The sequence below is a fragment of the Castanea sativa genome, chromosome 3 (assembly GCF_040712315.1).
Source record: "Castanea sativa cultivar Marrone di Chiusa Pesio chromosome 3, ASM4071231v1".
NCBI classification, from domain to species: Eukaryota; Viridiplantae; Streptophyta; class Magnoliopsida; order Fagales; family Fagaceae; genus Castanea; species Castanea sativa.
Window position 1 is genome coordinate 31,436,208 of NC_134015.1, and position 22,006 is coordinate 31,458,213.

The following is a 22,006-nucleotide window of genomic DNA, read 5'->3' on the forward strand; positions in this document are numbered from 1 at the left end:
ATTAACCCATTATTAATAGAAAGAAGAAGAACCAGCTGGACCCCACAAAATTCCCTCACCTTCCGTACATTCACATTCACACACACACTCCATATTCATATTCTGTGCATTTCTTTCTTTTGGGAATTGTGAACAAAGAAAGATTTCGAAGAAGAAGAATGACAGACACCACAGATGACATAGCGGAGGAGATATCGTTCCAGAGCTTCGACGATGACTGCAGATTACTAGGTAGTCTGCTAAACGACGTGTTACAGAGAGAGGTTGGTACTAAATTCATGGACAAGCTTGAGAGGAACCGTACTCTTGCTCAGAGTGCCTGTAACTTGAGGATGGCTGGTGTTGAAGACACTGCTCAGCTTTTGGAAAACCAGTTGGCTTCTGAGATTTCCAATATGACTTTAGAAGAAGCTTTCACACTTGCTCGTGCTTTCAGTCATTATCTTAATCTCATGGGTATTGCCGAAACCCATCATAGAGTTCGTAAGGCTCGAAACGTCGCGCCTTTGTCTAAATCTTGTGACGACATTTTTAATCAGCTTGTGCAGGGTGGAGTGACCCCAGATGAGCTTTATCAAACTGTTTGCAAACAGGTTTTGCAATGCCTTATTTTGTTTTTTGTTTTTGTTCCGGTTGATTCTCTCAGTGTTATTGTTCTGTATTGCTGTACATGTTTTCTGAAAAACCAAAACCCCCCCAAAAAAAAAAAAAAGCTGTTTATTGATCCAAGTTTAGGGAACAATAATGTTAGAGAAATATCAAAAATATTGAAGCAGTGAAAAAAGCTATGTTAATTAAGGAAGTAATGACTTTTGATAGAATACAACGGAGGAAAAGAATACATGTGACGAGTTCGGTTTAAGGCTTTATTGTTATTGTTGTTCAATGCAGGAGGTGGAAATTGTTCTTACTGCACATCCCACACAAATTAATCGTCGTACTTTACAATACAAGCACATTAGAATTGCTGTAAGTTGTTTTTGTTGTTCATATATTTATGTTAAATTGTAATCACTGTTTAAGTTCCTTCCTTGTCTCTTAAGTCTTAATTCTAACATGCCCTTTTGCTCAATTTCAGCATCTTTTAGACTACAACGACCGACCTGATCTGGGTGTTGAAGATAGAGAAATGCTGATTGAAGATCTGGTATGCTTTCTTTGTCTTTGTCTTTGTGCCATTTATAGATTCAATCTTTTTGTTTGTAGATAAAGAGTGAAAAATCAATAAATGTGGCATCATGTGAGCTATCAAAATAAATATAGCATGTGAGTTATATAGTATGGATTCAATTTTGCTTTTGTGTAGATGAGAGAGATAACATCAATCTGGCAGACAGACGAGCTTAGGCGCCACAAACCTACACCGGTTGATGAAGCTAGGGCTGGTAAACTACTCCAAGCTAACAACTTTTTGATATTTCATTTTTTGTTTCTCGGAAAAATTGTGTGCATCTACAAGCTGCACTTATTGATTGTATTTATCTTAGGCCTGAACATTGTGGAGCAATCCCTTTGGAAAGCTGTACCTCATTATTTACGTCGTGTCAGCAATGCTCTAAAGAAGGTTTGTCTTCAAATTATATTTGGTAGCTACTGGATTCTTTTTAGGCACATATTTTCTTCCATACAGATTTCTTTCTTATTTGTTCTCTTCTCTTTTTCACTTACAGCATACCGGAAGGCCTCTTCCATTAACTTGCACCCCTATAAAGTTTGGGTCTTGGATGGGGGGTGATAGAGATGGAAATCCAAATGTAACTGCAAAGGTGAGGCGTTCATCCGTGAAATAAATTCTCCTGCTTGTATGAGATAATATCTTCCCCATGATTAAGGAAGAGTCTTAGGTCAATGGCAAACAATCTATCTTCATTGAGGAAGAGTCTTAGGTCAGGAACATATTGAACAAACCTATTATTTTTCCTTCGACCTTTGGCATATAATTCTGTCTAATGGTTTTATGTAGTTCTGAACTTTTTAGTTCTTGTGTCTTTCCTAGGAGTCTGCACTTCAGTCCTGATTAATTTTTCCCCCTCATATCACATCAGCTCTGTTTCATCGACTACTTCAGAAGTCATTGCTCTGATTAATGTGTGCGTATTTGTTTGGTCTTATTTAAATTTGATTGTTGGTGAACTTAAAGTGAACACCCATTGCAAGATCTAAGTTTCTTCATCAATTTATGAAGTTTGTGATTTCTTGGAAAACCACATCAGGTAGCACAAGCTATCTTTGCTACTCCATTTTTTAAGAGTACTTTGTCTGTAAAGAAGTACTTCTATAAAAAATCTGTAGTGCTTTTATGCTTAATATCTAACTGTAATTGCCTCAAATTTCATTTGGTGCTGTTCTAATGAGTACATGATGACCTCAAATGCATTTCTTTCTGTTTCTTCAGGTCACGAGAGATGTATCTCTTTTATCTCGGTGGATGGCTATTGACCTCTACATTCGTGAAGTTGACAGCCTCAGATTTGAACTATCCATGAATCGGTGTAGTGATCGATTGTCAAAACTGGCAAATGAAATTCTAGAAGAAGGTTTTGCATGTCTAAGTTCTTTTGAAGCTCTGATGTTATACATATGGATATAGTAATCAATTTGTTCCTTTTGACTCTAATTCAAAGTTCTCTTTAGAAACTTCATCTGATGATCGGCATGAGAGTTGGAATCAATCTCTGAGCAGAAGTCAAATGAAGCTTCATAGCCAACAAGCTCCAGCCCTTCCAACTCAACTTCCACCTAGAGCTGATCTACCCTCTTGCACCGGTAAATATTTGATTATCTGCTTAATATTATTTTATTTCGTTATTTATGCATATAATTCAATCGCCATCCTTAAGGTTGATTCTTTTCTAGTTCTGTTGTTGTTATTATTGTTTTGGTCACTTGGTGACCATCCTCACTCAACGTACAGCAAGTTGTAAAGTCTGTTATGAGTAGCATGCCAACTCAATCCAAAACGTAATGCTTTCCATGATGCTTATGAAATGCACCTACAGAAAGTATAATTTATGAAATGATATCAGCCCAATTTAAATTTTGCTCAAAAGATTATGATTAATAGTATCTGCTAAATCTTCTCTTTATTCACTCTATTGGTACTCATGATTCTTTTTTCTCTTGATATCTGTAACATCCTTGTTTTTGTAAATTGTTTGTTTGAATTAGCATCGCTTATAATTGTGAACAAATATTCAATAATTTCATCTTTGAATTTCTTTGTGTAGAATGCAGTGATGGTGGATCTCAGTATCCTAGACTAGAATTGCCTGGTACCGATTACAAGCTGCTAAATCGTCAGGTGAAGCAAATTCTAGGATGCTCACATCCATGCATGTTATTTGTTCGGCTATGTAGATTCTTTTTCCGCACTCTGCATTGTAGCTAGCTATTACTTGCATGCTCTCTGATATTTGTTTCTCTTTTTGTAGGATGGTCAGGGTTCTAGTTTGGATTCTTCGTTTCAGAATTCGCGTCCTAATCTGCGCATGTCATTACCAAATGGAAATCCTGCTAATTCTAGCAGTGCACATTCTGCTGTGACACCACGGTCCACCTCTTTCAACTCTAGCCAACTCCTTGCTCAGAGGAAAATATTTGCAGAATCACAGATGGGCAGGTCCAGCTTCCAGAAGCTTTTAGAACCAAGAGCCTTTCAAAGTCCTGGAATTGCTCCTTATAGAGTTGTTCTTGGAAATGTAAAAGATAAGGTATTGCTTATTCATTGGATAAGGCTTCCTACTTTTTAGTAAAATTTAAAATTTATGTAATATGTGAAAGTATTTAATTATGTCCCATTGTTCAGCTTATGAAGACACAAAGACGTTTGGAGCTTCTTCTTGAGGATCTTCCTTGTGAATATGATCCATGGGACTACTATGAAACATCAGATCAAATTTTGGAACCTCTGCTTCTGTGTTATGACTCTTTGGTAATCTCTGTCTCTCAAAAATTTATAAATAATCTTTTGATGGTGGTTTTATTAATATGGATATGTATATTATTATCAATTTCCAGCAATCATGTGGATCTGGGATGCTAGCTGATGGTCGGCTTGCTGACCTAATCCGAAGAGTTACTACTTTTGGGATGGGATTGATGAAGCTCGACTTGCGTCAGGTGTTTGTGTGTGTGTGTGTGGTTCTGGTTGCTATTTGCTTTGTTATCTGCTTTAACTGAGTTTTGCAATGTATCAGGAATCTGGTAGACATGCTGATACATTAGATGCAATTACCAGATATTTGGATATGGGCACATATAGTGAGTGGGATGAAGAAAAGAAACTGGAATTTTTAACAAAAGAGCTGAAAGGAAAGAGGCCACTAGTTCCCCAAAGTATTGAGGTATGGTGTTTAGATTGTACTTCACTGATCTGTTCACTGGTTTTGCAGAAGAAAATCTATATGGGATGAAAAAAAAAGCCAGGCTCCTCTTGGTTAGGAAAAAAAAAAGAGAAAAAAGAAAAATAATTGTATGAATTATTGTTTAAGAACAACTTTCTTTTTCACTGTTCCGTATAATTTTTAAAGTTAGTTCATCATTGTATGAGTGAAAGAATAGTTTGGGGGTATGTCTTGATTCTCTAGTAATAAGTTTGTGAAAGCCTTATGCCATGATTATATGCATCATGTAATGCCTTACTAGGGATTCCAAAACCTTATGTTATTAAAATCCTGAACTAAGTTAGTCTATGATTTATGTAGTTTTCATGATAATTTCTGGTCAAAGATATATCATTTGCAATAATACCTATAACCTAGCATTTTACTTATCCAAAAAAAAAAAAGTCCTATGAGCTAGCAGTAAGGGAATAGTTATGGGACATCAAAACTAATATTTATCAAAGTGTGTTGACTTCAGTTGACAATGGTGTATAAATAAAACCATAATAACAAAGCTTTAGTCCCAAAAAGTTTTGAGTCGTTTATGGAATCTGTAACAGACTAATTGAGTACGGCCACATGTGTGACCACATTTGTAGAACTTGGTTTATGTGAATATAATGAGATGGGTTCAAGTTCAAGTTACTCCTAATGTAACTTGTCAAATATTACACCCTTTGAACTTTATTCAATGATATTTTTGCTCTTCATCTCTCTCTACCCTCTCTTTCTCTCTGTCTCACCCTATTCAAAAATAATATTCTCCTCCATTTTAGGAAAATGACAAAAAATGTGCAAAAAGTGAACAAGTGACTCGTATTCATATAGTTATGGTCCTTGGTCCACTTCCTGCAGTCCAGTCATCGAGAAATATAAGCTGTTTCCATCTTGAAAATCTTCACTCCCGTAATAAGCGAGAAATCAGCTCACACATTTTTTCTGTGTTCTGGTCTGAAGGCTTTCCAATGCCATCAAAACTCAAATATCCATGACTGTAGAAGTTGTCCAGGAATGGCACTTGGTGTTAGAACAGCTTGTTGTTACCTTCTCTCATTCACCATTTTGAATGGAAGCTTCCCAATGGGATGACATTGGAAGAGATTGACATAGAGAGACAAATTTGGTTTTATTTAGCAGGAGGCCTTCCCACATGTTGCCATCCCAAGGGTGATTTCCAAAGCTTGAAATCTCCATTGCTTTGAGAAAATTTTACTTCTATATCTGTTCTTCCATTTCCTATAGCAAAAGTAATCACAACTAATCCTTATAAAGAATCCTCCAAAATCACCCAAAAACCAAAGGTCACTTCCAACACCATACCCTCAACTCCTAATCACCCAAAATCACCTCATCCACCATTCAAAGATTTAGATGAAATTAAGGCAGAATTCACACTGTGAAAATGGCATTGGCATTGGTGACCTTCCTAATGGAGCAACATAACCACCACCACCTATTTTGAATGAAGAGTGAGGAATGGGGGTGTGTTGGTAAGGGATTTAGTGGGCCCTGTAGAACTAATTTTTCCCTCGGTACCCTTTGGCTTAGAACTACATAAATATCACAAGTTTTGTTTTTGCCACTAATAGGAACGAATTGAGCATCGTTTTCATTGTGGCGGTGTTAAGAACATCAGACCTGAAGGAACAGAGGGTGGAGAGGGACAGAGGGAAAAAAATAGAGGAGAACTTGGTATTGAAAAAAAATTGATGTGGACCCCTGTATTTCTCAACCTTTGGATTTAGTGCATACCAATAGTATTAAAATGGTGGAACATTGAAAAGTTACATCAAGTTTAACTTGAACCTATCCTGAATTTTATATGAAGTTGTTAGTTCATAAAATGCCATTACACCTCTGTTGGTCCTTAGTACGTGTGACCACATAAAGCAGTTTCTTCATGACTGTAGATATGCCTTGCTGGTCATGCTCATAAAAAACTCATTGAGGTACAATATGGCCAAGGTGTGACTAGATGTATATCTTGTATTTCGTCAACAATTCATATTAATTGATTTTCTTTTATACTGATACAGGTCATAATATTCTGCTCTTAATATTACATTCAGGGTACTTTGATGGGCATATGAGTGACTTATAACCAGTTACCTTTAAGACAAATTAATATTAGTTTCTTTGGACTGGTTTGTGAAAAATCTAAATTGGAGGCTGAACCTGAGTATCTTTACGACTTTCAGACTGTATTACTAATACTGACAGAGGTCATAATCTGTGTTAAGGACCATAAAATATTGAAGCTATGCATGATCTGTTCAATTAATTTGGCCTGAATAATTTTTAATTTCTCCAATTTTCAACTGTGGGATATTGGATTATGAGTTTTCTGCCTCAAAGAAATAGAGAATGTGGCGGGGACCTGTTTAGTTGGGCTTATTTTCATATTAAAAGGGAATGTAAAGCTTTTTAAAGCATCACAGTTTTTCAAGGTACAACTGTACTTTACACAGTAAACAAAATAAGTTTATGAAAATAAACTCATCCCAATGCACACCAATAGAGAATTTACTGTCATTGATAAATTATGCACTTTGTGTATTGACTCTCTGCTCTAGTTATTGCAACCTTTTGAGATCTTGGGAGTTTTTATGATGAATGCAAAGCAATTGTTGCTTTTCTGTTATTTGCGTTTGGTTGATTTGTAGACCTGTTCTCACTTGGGTCTTTTCCAGGTTGCTCCAGATGTTAAAGAAGTCCTGGACACATTCCGTGTAGCTGCTGAGCTAGGGAGTGATTCACTTGGAGCCTATGTGATTTCTATGGCTTCAAATGTATGATTAAGTGCTTCAACTTTTATAATTAGATATTGAAGCTGATTAATCAAAACCACAGCTAAAAAGACTTCTTCAACAATTTTTTATTTTTTTAATATATCAGTCAATATAAAATTAATAAAAATGTTTCGTAATTGGCAGGCAAGCGATGTCCTTGCCATTGAGCTGCTGCAGAAAGATGCAAGACTTGCTGTAAGTGGGGAATTGGGAAGACCTTGTCCTGGTGGAACGTAAGTTTGCACCCCTCAATGTTGATTCAACTCCAATTAAATTTGTCTAATCACATTTTTATTGGAATGTTTGGATGCACATGAAACATAATTCTACCATTTGTTTTACTTTCCACTGTGAAAGTCAGTCTAATTTGTATTATGGAACCATTGATCAGAGTTTCGCAGAAATGATGTCATTTCCATTCGTTTTATCATTCTTAGTGATTTATGTATATAAACACGCAACAAAGATATGTGTGTCTAAACACCCGAAAGTTGATCGTTTCATGACGAGTGGTTGAAAACGTATGATAAGCACTGAACTCATATTGCATGTCGATTCAAGCATCATCTCTTTGGCACGACACAATTGCTGTTCATATTGCACTAGCCGCATTTATTCTCAAAATATTTGTATACATCCTGGAATAGGCTGCGGGTGGTTCCTTTATTTGAAACTGTGAAGGACTTGAGAGCTGCTGGATCGGTTATTAGGAAATTATTATCAATTGATTGGTACCGGGAACACATCATAAAGAATCATTACGGTCATCAAGAGGTATTCATTCCCAAAATGCATATAACGATTAAGTTATAATAAAGTTCCCATGAATCTTTGAGGAGAACAGGAAGTTATTGTGGACAGGTTATGGTTGGTTACTCTGATTCTGGTAAAGATGCTGGGCGTTTCACTGCGGCATGGGAACTTTACAAAGCCCAAGAAGATGTTGTGGCGGCATGCAATGAGTTTGGTATTAAAGTTACTCTGTTTCATGGGCGTGGAGGGAGTATTGGTCGTGGTGGTGGCCCAACATATCTTGCCATTCAATCCCAACCACCTGGCTCTGTAATGGTGAGTCATCTATTAAATTTAGATCTTGGTGGTGCTTCAAAATTTTCCATTCTTGTTCTCCAATCAGTAGTATATATCTTGAATTTTAATCTTTACAAACAAATAAAAAACATGAAATCATGATTTAATTGATAAGAAAAAGATGCAAAATACAAAAGTCTGTACTCCAGTTTGCTTAATTAATTTCTTTGGATTCTATTTCAAACTTGATTTTTTATTCCAAGTGTTTTATATATCATTTAATTGTCCAAATTGGAACCTGTGTAAATGTTGTTTTGGATTTTAAGTTATTACAAGCTGCTATTTAATTACCACGAATGTATTTGAAATAAAAATATACAAGTTTGATATGGTATTCCGTTTTTGTGAATTTTTCCATGAAGTTTCAGTAATCAGTTTTTTACAAATTGAGTGCTTATATTATTAGCTATTGATTTATATTTGAGAATAATATCTAATGGCATTGTTGAATGATCTGCAGGGTAGTCTTCGGTCAACTGAGCAAGGAGAAATGGTACAGGCTAAGTTTGGGCTGCCACAGACAGCTGTTAGACAGCTGGAGATATACACAACAGCTGTGCTGCTTGCAACCCTACGGCCCCCACAGCCACCTCGAGAAGAAAAATGGAGAAATCTGATGGAGGAGATGTCAAAAATTAGTTGCCAGAATTATCGAAGTGTAGTGTATGAAAATCCAGAATTCCTTGCCTATTTCCACGAGGCTACACCTCAAGCTGAGCTTGGTTTCCTAAACATAGGAAGCCGTCCAACAAGAAGAAAGAGCTCTACAGGAATTGGACAACTTCGTGCCATACCTTGGGTTTTTGCATGGACCCAAACCAGATTCGTTCTTCCGGCTTGGCTTGGAGTTGGTGCAGGGCTGCAGTGTGTTTGTGAGAAAGGGCATACTGATGACCTAAAAGAAATGTACAAAGAATGGCCTTTCTTTCAATCTACCATAGACCTTATAGAGATGGTTTTAGGGAAAGCAGACATTCCTATAGCCAAGCACTATGATGAAGTCCTTGTGTCGGAGAGCAGGCAAGAACTCGGTTCCAAACTAAGGAGGGAGCTTTTGGCGGCAGGGAAGTACGTGCTGGTGATTAGTGGGCATGAAAAACTGTCTGAGAATAATCGGATCTTGAGGAGGCTGATAGAGAGCAGACTTCCCTATCTCAATCCCATAAACATGCTGCAGGTGGAGATACTAAAAAGGTTGAGATGTGATGATGCTAATCATAAACTAAGAGATGCATTGCTTATCACTATAAATGGAATTGCAGCAGGGATGAGGAACACAGGTTAAACAAGGCCTCTCTCAAGCTCTTGGATATACAACTAGTCAACTGAAACACTTTCACCTTTTTCGTATATCGTTTATATCTGAAAGAGTCTGTTATTTGATGGCAGAATTAAATAGGCATCATATCGGTATTTGTGATTAGCTTTTGCTGAATTTACACTGAATTTGGTCACTTTATTGGTGAAAGGTGTTATTATCTCTTGCAATGAGTTTACTCTGGATTATGCTAGATGTTGTTTTGATTTTGTTGGTGTCATCCTTGTGAATGGGATTTTGTTTGCCTTAATATTAGTAAATATGGTATAATAACTCCACTGACCACCAAATGAGACGTGGCTGCAGATTTGGGATATAGGCATGATTGTATAAGTACATTTGTTTGTATTATGATATTATTATGTTTATATATAGCAATGCTGAAACAGTGTAGGAGTAGTACGTATAGGTTCACAATATAAGATTGTTGGGCAGTGCTGGGTCTAATTGTTTCATCGTGATGCAAAATTAAGCTGTGAAAATGTACCATGCAGTCAAACTTTTATTTTGCTTAGGAGTTTGAGTGCCAAAGCTTTTTGCTAAGAATTTTATGGAGTTTCCGTACATATACAAGTCTTAGTAATTTTTCAATAAAACAAAATGTGAGAGGGTAAAAAGACGAAGAAGAGGAAGGCAAAAGAGAGCCACTATAGAGCATCTGTATCAGCCTGAACAAAAATTTCTCTTTATTTTAGCATAGAGTTTATTTTTTCTATTAAATTTATTGCAGTATTATTTATTTATCAATTTTTTATTATTCTTTCAAATCATTTCTCACTATCTTATTCTTTATTATTTCTTTATTCATTTACATAGCTAAAATAGTCTTGCATATATTTACATAATTAATGTAGTAACAATGGAAATTTTTCATTTTTAACTTAACTCATATTAGTGATTTTTGGGATTGGATATGTAAAATTTGACCACTTTTTCTATTTTAGATTGGTTGACGTGAGTGCTCGAATTTTGAAAGTCTGCCAAGGTTCACAGAATATCTCTCTTATCTAAGTATGTCAAGGCTGCTCTTTTAACTGCTGTAATTGTAGGGGTCGGCTATGTCAAGTAAATTCCATATGGGGGTAAACACTACCGTGTACACTACCACCTAATAAATGCTACTACGTACTCTGCTCTTTAACCCACTAATGGTAAGTTGCAAAATGTGGACACTGTGTAAACTAATGTACATCAAGTAATAGTGTAAAAAATTAATTAGTCGTACAAACAATAAAGTATTGATTATTACACTGATGTGTACGGAATGTGTGCGCCACATTAGTTAAAATTATATTTTCAAAACCAACTTCAAGGACTGTGTATAAATGTGTGTAACTAGCTGTATGAAACAAACATTGACCCAAGCAATATGGCCTTAAGTGTTTAAAACTCACCATATTAAGTTTAAAATACAAGGACAAGTAAACTTTCTTCATCGAATGACTACTGTATAAAGTTCACAAATGTTTTTCTAAGAGTATTCTTATCAAGTATTTTTAAAATTTTAGCATATAGTATCTAAAAACCTAAATTTATAGCATTTAACACATCATTTTACAATACACCTAATATCAAAACTTCTATTTTTTAACACTTCATTTAAATATTATTTTTTTATTCATTTTTTTTATTATCTCTCTCTCCCTCTGTCTCTCTCGCCCACTGTCTCTCCATCTTTCTCAACTTGGTATAGAAGCTTCTCCCTCTCTCTGATATTTGTTCTCAAAACCTCCATGGCCTGAGCTTTTCAAGCCCATCACCTCTAACCACGGCCACAGCTACGACCACCACCACCAACCCCTCAACCCCCAACCCCAAACAACCAAAAAAAAAAAAAAAAAACCACGGCACAAACCGCAGCAAAAACCCGCCACAAAACCCACCACCCCAGCAACCTCAACCCGAACCTCAACCCCAATCTGAACCCACCACAATACGTCGCAGCCAAACCCACCCCAACCTCTCCGATGACCACCACAACCAACTTCAACCCAGATGGACCAAACACCCACCAAACATTACAAGAACCACCAAGAACCCCGATCTGAACCCAAGAAACCACCACCACAAGAACCACAAAAAATCGCCACAAGAAAACACACAACACGCCGATCTCCACCCCGGTCTCCACGTCGATCTCCTCCACGCTGTTCTCCTCGCCACCAAGCCGATCTCAAACGTACGATCTTGTTGTGAGGCAGTGAGGAAATGAGAAAGAGAGAGGGAGTGAGGAAATGAGAGAGATGTGGGAGACGGAGAGAGAACCAGAGAAATCAGAAAGGAGAGAGATGTGAGAGACAGAGAGCTGGAGAGAGAATAAAGAAATTAATAAAATATTATACAATCTTGCTACAGTGCGCTCTCAAAAATGAGAGTGCACTGTAGCAAGATTGTAAATTTAATAGCATATATACGGTTTGATGGAGCAGGTGTTTATGTTATAAATGTTAAAAAAGAGCATCTTTTAGGATATACAATCCTTAATAAGAATGCTCTAAGCTTATTGATAATCTTTCAAACATTTTACCTTACTTTTTGTTAAAAACATATTAGCCCTATAGTAGGCTTAAGCCCTACTTTACTTTGTGTATAAGACAAGTTATATACCTATACTACAAGTATATTAACCATAATTACTATATGGCTAATCTTGGGTTTACCTACTATACATACCCATGTTGGGTTCATTATAACATATGATTTGTACTTCACTCTTATTATAAAGATATAGACCCTAAGAGCCTTCGTAGCAGGTGTTGTTAAAAAATGTCATTTCACACGTCAAAAAACTTTTTTTTTTTTTTAAATTTTAACACGTCACTTTACAATACATCATTTATCAGATGTTCTATTCTACAATTCAATACATTAAAATAATATATACAATACATTAAAATAATATTAACACAATACCAATCCAAACACCACTGCTACAACCAGTTGCCACCAACCAAACACCACTGCCACAACCAGCAGCCACCACCCAAAACTACCAAAATAAAACCCCAAAATCAACCCACCACCACACACAGCTTACTAGCAACACTACCACCATCACCACCCACAACCCACTTGCAACCACCACCACCCAAAACTTTCAAATTGAAGCCTCAAATCAACCCAAAACCTATATATATATATATATATATATATATATACACACACACACAAAAACAAAAAATGTTGAGATGAACCTGCAGCTGTGCAAGAGCCAGCTTGGTGAGATCGGCCTCAGGGCATGATTGGCCACTGTTGGCGAGATCGGCCTCAAGTTGAGCGATGGCGGCCGATACGAGTCATGGCTAGGCGGCGGCTTGGTGAAGTCTGCTACTCAGTGAGATCGGTTGTAGATGCGGACGGCGGTGTGCTCTAGAGAAAGGAAGAGAGGAGAAGCTGAGACTTGAGAGTGAGAATGAACAAGGAAGAAAGACTCAGTGCAGATGGGAGAGAGAAAAGACAGGTGAGAAAGGAGAGAGAAAAGTAAGAATAAAAAAATATTAAAAACTTATACCACATTTGTCTGTACCATGCCAAACATAGCAGTGTACTGTAGCATATCTCATAATTTTTTGGCATTTAACACATCTCATAAAAGTTTGTTTTTGGTGTTTGGTGTGCTAAATGCCAAATATTTGGCATTTGGCACACCTGCTACGAATGCTCTAAGAATTTTCTCAATGGATATAGGATATTAGACCTAACCTAGTAAATCTCATCTACTTTCACATTTAGTTTAGCATATTTAACACTTTTTTTTAATGGTCTTGCTATCTTTGGAAAGAAGGGGTTGAAAATTCAATCTATTTCCGACATAGTGGATATCAAGATAGAATAAAAATGAGCGTATGAATAATATTATTAGCTGAAGCCTTCTTATAACTCTTCCATAAGTAGTATATACTCTGCTTACATACAAGTCAGTGGATGTTTTGTCATTCTTTTCGTTTTCTTTCTTCCTTTCTCTTCTCTTTCCCCCACCTGATGAAGATAATGGAGGCTCAGTACGTATTGTGTATTGTAGTGTCGGTCATATCAGCCATTTACTTTGCTGTCTATGCCAAAGGCAAAGGGGGTGAGAAGAAAGTAAGAAACTAGGGCATATATCAGCTGATGTAATATGAAGTGTAAAAGCAGTATGTTGCACAATCAATGCACATAGGAATTTAAAAGTGTGGCTGGCTAGTTGGATTGCACTTTTCAACCACGCACTTATATGGTTTGCAATTACATTGACAGGCATGTTAAAATAGTGCTTAGATTTGTAAAGGCTGCATTGACAACAACCAAATTTTAGTTCCAAAATTTTTAGAGCTAACTATTGATCCTCAATAGATTAGTTAGAATTGATCACATGTATTTTGTTTTGTCATTCTATTTTATCTGTAATTATATTTTTTGTTACTTCATTAATTGATACCAAATTTTTATTACTTATATTAATATTTTTGGTATTTATCTACCCTGTTTTTGTTTCCTCAATTTGAATCAACTCAAATATTTTCATTAATTAGTGATCCTTCTCATCTCAAACGACTCTCCTAATCTTTTCATCAACAAGTCCACCTTATCAAAAAGTAAACAGTAACATATGTAATAATCTCTTGTTTGAGGTGTTTGTAATGACATTTAATTTGTTGTGAGTTGTTTAACTAGCTCATCAATTTTATTTTATTTTATTTATTTTTTCTTGTTGGGAAAAAAGAGCAGAGAGGCCATAAGGACTTTTCTTATTTGGATGTTATCATAGTAATATCTTTTTTGTTGGATTCGAGTCTACAATTACAGAAGAACCGATGAGCCATAACTATTCTCTCAACTACACAAGAACTATAATGAGCATTGAGCTGGCATATCAATTCAATACCCTGTTTCAGGGATGAGATGAGGACCTCAAGGCAATTTTCAGGGTAGCAGTGTGAGGGAGGGTAAGATAGTAAGTTAACACACATATGAAATGTATTAACAAAATAAAATCTCGAGTTTTAGAAACTCGAGTTCCATTTTAAAACTCGAGTCCCAAACACTCACTTTGTACTTATGACGTGGACAACAAATTCCAAAAAATGCCACATAGATCTCGAGTTTGTAAGACTTGAGTTCTAGCAAATCAAAGACGAGTCTTACAGACTCAAGTTCCACAGACAGAGGATCTACGAAGAGAACCCAGCAGAACATTCTTCGTTGAAGAAGAGAGAAACCCAGTAGAACAAGAAGAAGAGAGAAACCCAGCTGAAGATCCGAACCCAGGAAGAACGGAACGAAGAAGAAAAGAAGAAACCCAGAACGAAGATGATGAAGAAAAGAAGAAGAAACCCAGGAACGAAGATGATGAAGAAAAGAAGAAACCCAGAATGATTTGACGACAGGAAGAACGATCTGACGACGAAGGAGGAATGATCTGACGACGAAGAACAGATTGAACGATTGGACGACGCTGGAGCTCCGATTGGACGATTCAGATATGCACAAAGTCTGACTAAGAAGAATGTGAGGAAAATGAAGTATTAAGTGGAAGAAGACGAAGGATGATTTGAAAGGAAAAAATGGTAGAACTCGAGTATCTAAAACTCGAGTTCTATGTGAAGGAGAAAAATTGTGGAACTCGAGTTTCTAAAACTCGAGTTCTGCATGGAATTTTTTCCACCGAAGTTTCTACCGCTTGCATCTCGAATCTTAAAAACTCGAGTTCTACCATTAAACTCGAGTTTTAAAAACTCAAGATCCTAGTTTCTCACATTATTTTAAAACGTGATAACTAATTAAATTTTTTTATATTTAAAGTTATTTGGAAAACAATTTCTGAGGACCTCTGTTGTTCTTGATATATACTCTATAGCGCTACCAATTCGGTAGTGTATCATGGTCTCACGTGATAAAGCTAAAAGAAACCTGCATACTAGTCAGAATTTGTAGGCATAGCAGTATAGCATACAGTGCACGACTATTAGTTTAAATTCAAATTTTCTCAAAAACAGAAACCTATAGCCGAGGCTAGCTGAGTTGACAGTTTGCCACCCCTAGTCTGACTCCATGTGAAGTCCTAGGTCCTATAAATAAATAATACCAACTGAAATAACGTCAAATCCCTATCCATACTTGCAAGCAAGAAGTTACCATACAAATTGTCACACAAATCCATCATGGAGTGGATACGTTTGCACCCCCACCTTAAATGGAATCTGATGTCCTGAATCCGTACGCTTGTTCCTGCATTCTATTTCACAGTCTTCCTTTCCTGAAGAAGATGCCAAATGTTCTTTAAAAGAGATACCATGTCTGCATTTATGGAAGTGAGGTTTAACCAACATGCCCGCAAAACCTACGATTGATTGAAGCATTCTCAAGCAACCATAAATTGTTCCTTTGTCATAGTGGTTTCCAGCTTATTTCATCTAAATTCAAGCTCTAGTACCATAATAAGTGACTCATTCACTGCTTTGTACCGGACTGTCTTGTTTGCTACTTTTTAGTGGGGAAGTCACTTCATTTCTTTTCTTGGATTCTGACTTCCATAATATTTAAAGAGTTTGATTAATGTAATCAACATGCCTGCAAAACTTATGATTGATTGAAGTATCCTCAAGCAACCATAAATTGTTCCTTTGTCATAGTGGTTTCCAGCTTATTTCAAATCTAAATTCAAGCTCTAGTACCATAATAAGTGACTCATTCATTGCTTTGTACCGAACTGTCTTGTTTTTTTTTTTGATGGGAAACACTGAAATATTATTCAAGCATTAGGAAATAGGAGCTACAGAGATATCTTGAAAACAAGCTTGTTCAATATGGCTCGGGCATGTTTCAAGCCATGCAACGTAGCTGACTAGAGAGCTTGAGAACTGAGCTAATATATGAGCAGGGATATTTCCCTGTCTTTTAGTGTGGGAGAAACAACAAGATCTGAACAGGCAAGCGAGCTGATGAATGCCCTCCACAATGAGCAAGATCGAGGAACATGGCGCCACAATCCCCTGGATTGCATTGACAATCTCCAGCGCATCCGACTCAAACACTGCATCTTGGATGCCCACATCAAGAGCAAAACGCATTCCAATCTCCACGGCTTTGGCTTCCATCTCGAGTGCACCAAGGGGGCCCACCAAAGGCCAGCTCATGGCAGTAATCACGTTGCCAGCACTATCACGGATTAAAACACCCAGACCCACCTTCCTCTGTTTTGAAAATATAGCCCCATCTGTATTTACCTTGTATTAACCTTGCACCGGTGGTAACCACCTTACCAGTTCCGGGCCCACCGTGGCTGGCCGCGCCGGCCCCTCATTGGTCATCTGGTACTCATCCATTAATCCGATAGCGTTCTTCAGCGTGATTCTTCCAAGTTTGCACCTTCCCCTAGTGCGAATGACATTCCTTTCTTTCCAAATTCCCCAACACACAAACACAAAACGCTCCATCAGGCCAGGCCGCAACTCCTCAGATCTTTGAAGCTTCACCATAACGTCCAAGAAGCTCCAGTTGGGACCAACTTCGAAAGGAAGAGAAAACTTACTCGAGCTCCACACTTCCTTGGCGTGAGCACAGAACCATAAAATGTGAAGGATGTTTTCCGTCGGCGCTCCACACAGAGCACAACCATCTTCCACCACAATATGTCTCTGTCTTAAAGCCTCTTTAGAAGCCAGCATGTCCTTGGCCGCCTTCCACGCGAAATGTATTACTTTCTTGGGAAGGTTCATTCTCTAGAGACCCCTCCAAACATTTTTCCTCATCGCTGGGTTCGAACAATCCGTACTACCGCCTTCCCTGTTTTCATCAAGAGCTAATCTATATGCACTTTTCACCGTGAATTTTCCACTTGGAGTGACCGCCCATATCATCCTGTCTTTGGAGCGAAGCAAGCTTAATGGGATGCTTAAGATGGCATCAGCATCCTCCTCGTTGAAGCAACTTTTGATCAGACCTGCTTTCCACTCCATAGATGCTCTGTTTATGAGATCACAGACCAAAGCAACATTCGGACAGGAGTCTTCGCTTGTAACAACTCTATATGAGCTTGGTTTAGGAATCCATTGTCACACCAAACTCTTACCCCCTCCCCTGAGCCTATTTGCCACCTTGTGCCTTTATGAACCACAACCTGGGCCGCCATTATGCTTCTCCACGCATAGGAGGGGCGGCGACCCAAATCAGCCTCGATGAAGGAGCAGTGCGGGAAATACTTTGCCTTAAAAACTCGGGCGAAAAGAGAATTGGGAGAAGTCAGTAGCCTCCACCCCTGCTTCGCCACGAGTGCCAGGTTGAACATACGCAAGTCTCTGAACCCCATTCCTCCCATTTCCTTTGGCATGCACATTTTGTCCCAGCTCAGCCAAGCTAGTTTTTTCTCGTCTCCCACCTGGCCCCACCAGAACCGTCGGATCATACCCGTAAGCTCATCACATAATTTCTTGGGCAGCAGAAAACAAGACATAGAGTAGGATGGTATGGCTTGTACCATAGCTTTGATCAATATTTCCTTGCCCGCTGCCGTCAGGATTTTCTCCTTCCAACCGGAAACTTTGTTTGCCACCTTCTGTTTTAAATTGGTAAAAGTATTATTTCTTGATCGGCTCGCCAATGATGGTAGTCCGAGGTATGATTCATGAGGTCGGATCTCATTGGCACCAAACATTGTCTTAATGGACTCCCTTAACTCCCCAGTAGTGTTAGGACTAAAATATAGGGAGGTTTTCGTCCTGTTTAATTGTTGGCCGGACGACCGTTTATAGACTTGAAGCACCCTGAGAATTTCAGCACATTCCCCCAGCGAGGCCCTCCCAAAAATGAGGCTATCATCTGCGAAAAAAAAGATGTGACACTCTTGGACCCCCTCTCAAAGCAGCCACACCCGTTAGCCGTTTCCCTTGGATGGAACTGTTAAGTAAGGCAGACAGACCCTTCGCACATATGAGAAAGAGATAAGGCGGACAGACCCTCCGAACTGTCTTGTTTGCTACTTTTTAGTGGGAAGTCACTTCATTTATTTTCTTGGATTTTGACTATCATAATATTTAAAGGGTCAGGTTAATGTATGCCCTTAGAGTATACACTAACAAATTCATTTTTGAAACAAATTTATTGAGAATTGAAATTTTTTCAATTCTTAATAATTTTTTTTTCTTCCAAAAATGGTATACTAATGTGTGCCCTTAGTGTATATATTAGTAAAATCCATATTTAAAACATGTATTGGTTCATTTTTTTCGGTGCAAATGCATGAAATGAACTTAAGTGTATATTGGTGGTGCTATCCAGCCTAACATAAACATGTTATTGCTACTAAGCATTTTAGAGCTTTTATAGTAGGGCTAGAATTTTTAGCTTTTTAAGCATTTGTATTTGATTTAAAAAAAAAAAAAATTTATTTTACATCTTAAAAGTTACTTTATCTATTATACCACATTGTTTTACATCACACTCAACATCCTAACTTTTATTTTCTTACACAACACATTAAATAATATTTTTGTGGACACAAGGAAGGAGTCGCCACCTAGTTTTTGCAATGGTCTAGGAACCATATATATAGCGTCCCTTTGAGAATAACCTTTTGATCTTACTACCAAAATATGAGTTCGGAGTTTAGGTACGCTCTTGGAAAGGTGTTAGGAACCCAAGATCGCCCAACCCTAAGGTTAGCCTCCCATCATTGTGCCTTATGTCTTAATCCTATTAAAAACTAACTCAACACTTATATTCTAGACTCACACACATACTAATATGCATCTAACATACAACATGACATGTTTTATCCATAAACAAGCATACTTATCTATCCATCAAGCAAAAGAGAACCAACCATACTAAAGAAACCCTAAAATTCATCTAGCATGTAAAAAACTCTATCATACATCTAAAACAAGGTAACAACTTAATCATGGCAGCAAGGCACTAACATATTACAAACCCTAATCATACATCATATCATCAAAGTAAAACAAATGCATGGTCATTTTTAATGCATGACTTACCCTTTACTTACCTTGCAGCAACACAACACCTATGACATTAATGCATGGACATATGAATAAATGGCGTGGCATCAAAGCAAGAAACAAACATAAAAACCCTAGTCTAAACATGTTGAAAACAACAAGCATATAGATAGAGGCACAAACGTATAAACATATGAACAAAGACTTTAAAGAAAATTGGACAAAACTTGTGAAACAAACAAATCAAACAAACAAGAAATCTGGATTAGGGTTTTTAGGCAAGCACATGTGTACGTAGCCAAAAGCCTACGTACGCAAGATTTAACCTGCGTATGCATGCTCATGGCATGCGTGTGTGGGACTTACTCAAAACCCTAACCTAGAAAAAAAATAAGGCAGAAAGCAGAGTATGAACTAAAGCCCACGTATGCATGGTCTTGTCATCGTACATGGGCTTTTACCCGCGTACATGAGGTGCTTGGCAGAAGCCCTACTATGCCCATTTTCACTCCTTTTTCAACCGTTTTACTTACATATGCAATCCTAACACACTTTTTTGTCATTTTTGCACCTGAATATCACTATATCATTCTTTTCATCTTCATTCTTGCATAGAAAACATCATCGTCCATTATTTATTCTTGAATTAGGAATCTAGCATCATCTTCCCCTTTTTTGCAATCATCAATCCCTTATGCTTGTAGGGGAAGTACTAATAAGGTGGTGGAATGGTAAAACCTTCTCACCCTGATACCAGGGCCTACATCTGAGAGGTGGGCTTCGAGCCCAACATTGGTCTTCTTCCAAAGAGGTCTATGAGTGCCATTTTGGTGCAGTACCTCATTGAGAGGTGGTGGGACACCATTCACACATTTCATATTGCTGGGTAGGAGATGACAGTGACTCCTTATGACTTCTACTGCATGATCGACCTCAGCTTCGAAGGGCCATTATCAACTTGGATGGTGTGTCGGGCATCCAGCTAGGTCTCGACATGTTAGGGAGGAAATACTCCACTAAGACCACCAGTTACTTCGACTTGGTATCGAACTACATGCATCTCCCATAGAGGACCACAGAGGAGCGCATTTGGATGGTTAGGGCCTTCCTTCTTCATTTCTTGGGGACTTACCTCTTTGCCAATGGTGGGAAAACAGTGTCTTAGAGGTGGTTGACCCTTTTCCAGGACTCTAAAGAGGCACTAAAGGCCAACTGGGGGCAAGCATGTCTTGCCTATCTTTACTCCACCCTTGATACTCTCAGCTGGGGCACTTGCAGCAGCTTAAGGGCCTTGGAAGCTCCTTGAGGTTATTTTTCTTTCCTTTCCTTGGACTTTCACTTGTAGCTAGTAGTCTTGCAAACCATATTGTCTTGAAAACTATCATCTTGCATCTGTCGTCTTACAAATTGTCATCTTGCATCTAACCTATGGTATGTGCTTCTCTTTGTAGCGGTGGGTGGTTATGTATGCCCTTATAACCTCGAGCACCAACCTAGTTTTAAAGGATTTTCCTTGAGTGAGGGCCCACCTTGCTGGGTTGACTTCTGATGAGGTAAGTTCAAGAGTTATAGTTTTTCACATTTCTTCATGCATTTCCCTTAGAATACCCTTCCTCTAACCTTGTGTCATTGTAGGTTAACTAGCCTTCATAGGCGGGTCAGCCCCTTCTTGCTTCTCGAGACTAGGATCTCGCTACTCTCATTGCTTCAGATATAACCCGACCTTTTTGTGAGAGACTTCACCAAAAGTGCCTCTCAAAAAAGAGAGAAATTTTGTGGAGCGCTTTTTCAAGGCACCTCTCTTTTTGGGTAAGTGGTGTGGAGTTGCCACTTATTTTTTATATACAAAAAATAAGAAAAACTAAATACAAAATACATGATTGAATTATTTCGTTTCATTGATTGAGTAAAAAGAATACATATTTGAAAAATTGAAAATTACATGGCTTTGGGTCCTAGTTACAATCTACCCAAAATAAAATAAAGACAAGGCATAGATCTACCTATCCAAAAGAACTAGATTCGGAGGCTAGGTTACGGAATGGGAAGGTGTTAGACACCCATTCCACCTAGACAGAGTTTGATCTTTTAGACTCTTGTGACCAATGTTCCATTTTTATGCATGCTATGAATGACATGTTGTGCATATGAACAAAATGAAATCACGTGAATTTATTTATGAATGCATCATCTTCTTTGCAAAAAAAATTCAGATCTGTTTTTGTGATTAAAAAAAATTGAATCAGATTTAGCAAAATTAGATCTATTTTTGAGAACTTAAAAAGATTATTTTGAATTTGTAAAAAATCCAAATCTATTTTATGATAACAAAGAAAAACTAGATTTGTATGTTTTAAAAAAAAAATTAGATTTGTTTTTATATGTTAAAAAAAAATACGAAAAAAATTTCTTAAGAAGAGAATTGCATTCATGAAAAAAATTCATGCGACATGTATTAAATAAAACAAACACAACTAACACAACCATTCATGA

The 22,006-nt window shown here is 37.6% G+C and overlaps 2 protein-coding genes across 2 annotated transcripts; one reads left to right on the forward strand and one right to left on the reverse strand.

The window, feature by feature from the left end:
• Positions 1–53: 53 nt before the first annotated feature.
• On the forward strand, positions 54–9,787 carry LOC142628318 (phosphoenolpyruvate carboxylase 4). Its single transcript, XM_075802416.1, has 18 exons — positions 54–593; positions 892–969; positions 1,079–1,147; positions 1,307–1,385; positions 1,488–1,564; positions 1,671–1,766; positions 2,396–2,537; positions 2,635–2,766; positions 3,228–3,301; positions 3,432–3,710; positions 3,806–3,931; positions 4,018–4,119; positions 4,197–4,343; positions 7,073–7,171; positions 7,316–7,404; positions 7,819–7,945; positions 8,033–8,239; positions 8,721–9,787. The coding sequence occupies exons 1-18, from the start codon at positions 159–161 to the stop codon at positions 9,543–9,545; spliced, it is 3,183 nt and encodes a 1,060-aa protein (XP_075658531.1). The 5' UTR covers positions 54–158; the 3' UTR covers positions 9,546–9,787.
• A 6,528-nt stretch (positions 9,788–16,315) lies between these two features.
• LOC142628823 (uncharacterized) lies at positions 16,316–17,275 on the reverse strand. Its single transcript, XM_075802859.1, has 2 exons — positions 16,820–17,275; positions 16,316–16,750 (listed from the first exon to the last, which is right to left on the reverse strand). The coding sequence occupies exons 1-2, from the start codon at positions 17,273–17,275 to the stop codon at positions 16,316–16,318; spliced, it is 891 nt and encodes a 296-aa protein (XP_075658974.1).
• Between the last annotated feature and the right edge of the window lie 4,731 nt (positions 17,276–22,006).